Genomic DNA, 3784 nt, shown 5'->3' with positions numbered 1-3784 from the left:
GTGAATAAGGGATAACCAGTCTAGTGTTTGGTTTGCTGTGAATAAGGGATAACCAGTTTTAATAACCAGTCTAGTGTTTGGTTTGCTGTGAATAAGGGATAACCAGTTTTAATAACCAGTCCAGTGTTTGGTTTGCTGTGAATAAGGGAAAACCAGTTTTAATAACCAGTTCAATGTTTGGTTTGCTGTGAATAAGGGATAACCAATTTAATAACCAGTTCAATGTTTGGTTTGCTGTGAATAAGGGATAACCAGTTTTAATAACCAGTCCAGTGTTTGGTTTGCTGTGAATAAGGGATAACCAGTTTTAATTGTTTAACCATTTTTAAAGGGATTTTAGAAGATTGTTCAGTTGATATTTTTTAACGTAGTGAGTTTCTGTGTTATAAAAATGTAAAATATTTTCTAATTGTTTCTGTGTTATAAAAATGTAAAATATTTTCTAATTGTTCCCGTGTTATAAAAATGTAAAATATTTTCTAATTGTTCCTGTGTTATAAAAATGTAAAATATTTTCTAATTGTTCCCGTGTTATAAAAATGTAAAATATTTTCTTATTGTTTCTGTGTTATAAAAATGTAAAATATTTTCTTATTGTTCCTGTGTTATAAAAATGTAAAATATTTTCTAATTGTTCCTGTGTTATAAAAATATAAACTATTGTCTTATTGTTCCCGTGTTATAAAAATGTAAGATATTTTCTAATTGTTTCTGTGTTATAAAAATGTAAAATATTTTCTAATTGTTTCTGTGTTATAAAAATGTAAAATATTTTCTAATTGTTTCTGTGTTATAAAAATGTAAAATATTTTCTTATTGTTCCTGTGTTATAAAAATGTAAACTATTTTCTTATCCTCATTAATCTCTCTCTTTACAGACCCTTCCAATACCAAAAGGATACACGATGCTGGTAGAAATACGTTTAGTAAGTTTTGGCTAAAGATAGAATTTTACGTAATAATGAAAATAATTACAATTAAAAGTTTATTATTCCTGTCTGTTTTTTTTTGTTTTTTGAAAGAAGACAAGTCCACCTTTCGAAAGCGCTCGGGTAATAAGACTTTTATTGATTTTTATTAACATTACTATATTTTCATTCCCTACGTAAATCAACAATAACGAAAACTTGAAGTAAGACCATGTTATCAATTGGTTAATATTTTCACTTTCCGAACGGAAGGTGGAAAATGTGTCCCTCTCAATCTAACTTGAATCTAAAACATAATCTAACAACGAGATTTTCTCTACAAAATCCAAATGATTTAATCGGCAAATAACAATACATTTCATATATCTATTTTACTATGAAATTTAGTTTAATTTTCTTTTGATAAACACACAAGATTTTCTGAAGGGCAAAAGTCAGATATTTCTTTATATATAAATATATATTGATATTTCAGGTTTTCGGTCCTCGTATCTTTTGGTGACTGTGATTCTTTTACGAACTGTGGATATGGAGCAATTGTTCGTGTCCTAAACTGGAAAAAAACTGGTTGAAACCATAAAGTGCCTGAACCGACTTCCTAGAAGTGAGTGCACAGGCTCATTTTACTGTGATACACGCTTCCTCCAAACAGTCACAGCTTTGTGGACTTGCAGCGCCATCTGTCCGCGCATAAGTAAAAATATAATCTCATCATAAGACAAGGTCGCCGATTGTTGTTGTGTATGTATGTAATAAAATGTCACGAATAAATCTGAATCTGTTGAAGCAGAAAAAAACAACACACGATGAGAATAAAAACAAACTTTGATTGAGTTCGGATGTTTTAGAAAACTCACAACAGCTCGTGCAATGTGTTAAGTTACTCGACGTTCAAAAATTAAATGTGTTAGTTATTGTGATTGGATTTCCTAAATTTACTTTATTTTCCCCTAAAAAAAGTGACTAATGTAAAAATAAAGAAGCACAAATGTGTAATAAATCTGATATCGATAAACAAAACTCGAAACAATAAATATGTCGTGATACATTACTGTACGATGTTTTCTATTTCCATCAGGGGAATTTGGTTTTTCAATCTATCCAGTCTTCATTTTTTGACTTCTTTAAGTCTTATTATCCTTATTAAATATGTGTCTCTTTAGAAAAGGGGAAGGACCTTCTTTATAAGAATGTTCTAAAAATAGTATCAAAAGATTCAAATATTTAGTACATATTATTACCACTAGATGGCAAAACATGGCATATAACTTTCTTTTTACAAATTTTCGTTCAGTATAAGTTGTTTATTTGCAAATTATAATTTGGATTTTTTTATCTTTCACCAACAGTGATATGATACCCAATTAAACAAATCAATAGTCCTTATTCGAGGATTTTTATAAAGAGAAAACATTTTAAACGAAACACGAAAAAACGTTACTTGATGTCAATACTTTGTTAGTTTATAAGGAGCATACCTTATAACACTCTAAACAAATATTTTACTTTAGTTCACCCCCACTAGATGGCAATAGCTTGTCATGTTATTAGCTAGTGAACGATGCTGGTGATTTGTTAAATAAATAGTATTTTTGAGATAACTGGCTCTCACGTTTGTACATTCTAAATATATTACCGAATTACTTTCAGTTATATAGTGTTCCTTAAACACTTTGAAGATAGCTTAAGTACGATTGGTATAAATCTGAACAAAAGCTTTACTATTATGTGCTAGTTTCGAAAAACTATAATGAAATTGGTTGGTTATTTAGTAAGTTAAATTTTTTCTTCAAATTCTATCATTAAAAAGTCAGGAAAATAAATAATTAAATAACAGAACAGGATAAGTAACATGAAGATAAGAGGATCACGTTGAAAAGAAAAACTTTTAAAATATTAACTATGATTTGAATTAAGTATTTTGATTTTTTTTCTCATTGTTTCGGCCCCACCAGCTGGCGCCATCTTAGTTTTTTATTATCATTTTATTCAAAATCTTGTAGGCGTTGTTCTAGCACAAAGCAACACAATGAGTTATCTGCCGTCTGTTCGCCAGGGAGAATCGAACCCTGGATTTTAACTTTGTAAGCTTGTCCATAAACTTACCACTGACCCACTGAGGAACCCATATGAATGTCACAGCATCAGAGGATACTAAAAATAAAATACATCATTATATATCAAAAATAATTGTGTTAACGAATGCAATTTTGTATCATAAGTATAAGAAAGTAAAGATATTACAGGGATACTATGTAAACTAAACTGAAACAATAATAGCATTTCTATGGGTTTAATGTAAATGTTGAAGCCATAAATCAAGAAACCCGTTAACCAGAGTGCCTTTGTTTGTTTTTATTGCGATTGTTTTGTCTTTATTTTAATATAAAGAACACATATTAATTGTATAACTAAAAACCTATGTTATATGATAGAAATGCTCTTGAAACAACCATAACGGGCAGAGAAACCCCATCATCCTTTTTCGACAGAAATTTTGTTTGTTGATTTAATAAATTCAAGAAAAAGTGACACATTATTAGAGAGAGTTTTTATTCTTTTTTTTTTCTTTTCATTTCTGTCTTTACTGGCCCCTAGTGGCACAGCGATATGTCTGCAGACTAACAACCCTAGAAACCGGGTTTCGATACCCGTGTTAGTTAGAGCATAGGTAGCCAATTGTGTAGCATTGTACTTAATTACAACCAACCAACCAAACAAACTGTTCTTATTAAAACTTTTTGGTTAATAATTTTAGTATATATTTTAGTACTAACGATAGATGGCGCAACAGTATCTTTGTTAAGGGTAGAATACACAATAAAAACCTATGCCTTTTTTTGTGTGATATATGT

At 29.7% G+C, this 3784-nt stretch overlaps 1 protein-coding gene across 1 annotated transcript in view; it reads left to right on the top strand.

Moving 5' to 3' along the window:
- The window catches only part of LOC106465184 (suppressor of lurcher protein 1-like), a 78480-nt gene extending 76503 nt beyond the window's left edge, over nt 1-1977 (top strand). Inside the window, exons 13-14 of the mRNA XM_022393034.1 lie at nt 879-926; nt 1405-1977. Of these exons, the coding sequence (XP_022248742.1) occupies nt 879-926; nt 1405-1481 (125 nt within the window). The 3' untranslated portion in view covers nt 1482-1977. The remainder of the gene's footprint in view (nt 1-878; nt 927-1404) is intronic.
- The last annotated feature ends 1807 nt before the right edge of the window (nt 1978-3784 follow it).

Source organism: Limulus polyphemus, unplaced genomic scaffold (assembly GCF_000517525.1).
Source record: "Limulus polyphemus unplaced genomic scaffold, Limulus_polyphemus-2.1.2 Scaffold1861, whole genome shotgun sequence".
Lineage (NCBI taxonomy): Eukaryota > Metazoa > Arthropoda > Merostomata > Xiphosura > Limulidae > Limulus > Limulus polyphemus.
The sequence above is the reverse complement of the archived record's forward strand: the minus strand, read 5'-3'. Positions and strand labels throughout refer to the sequence as shown.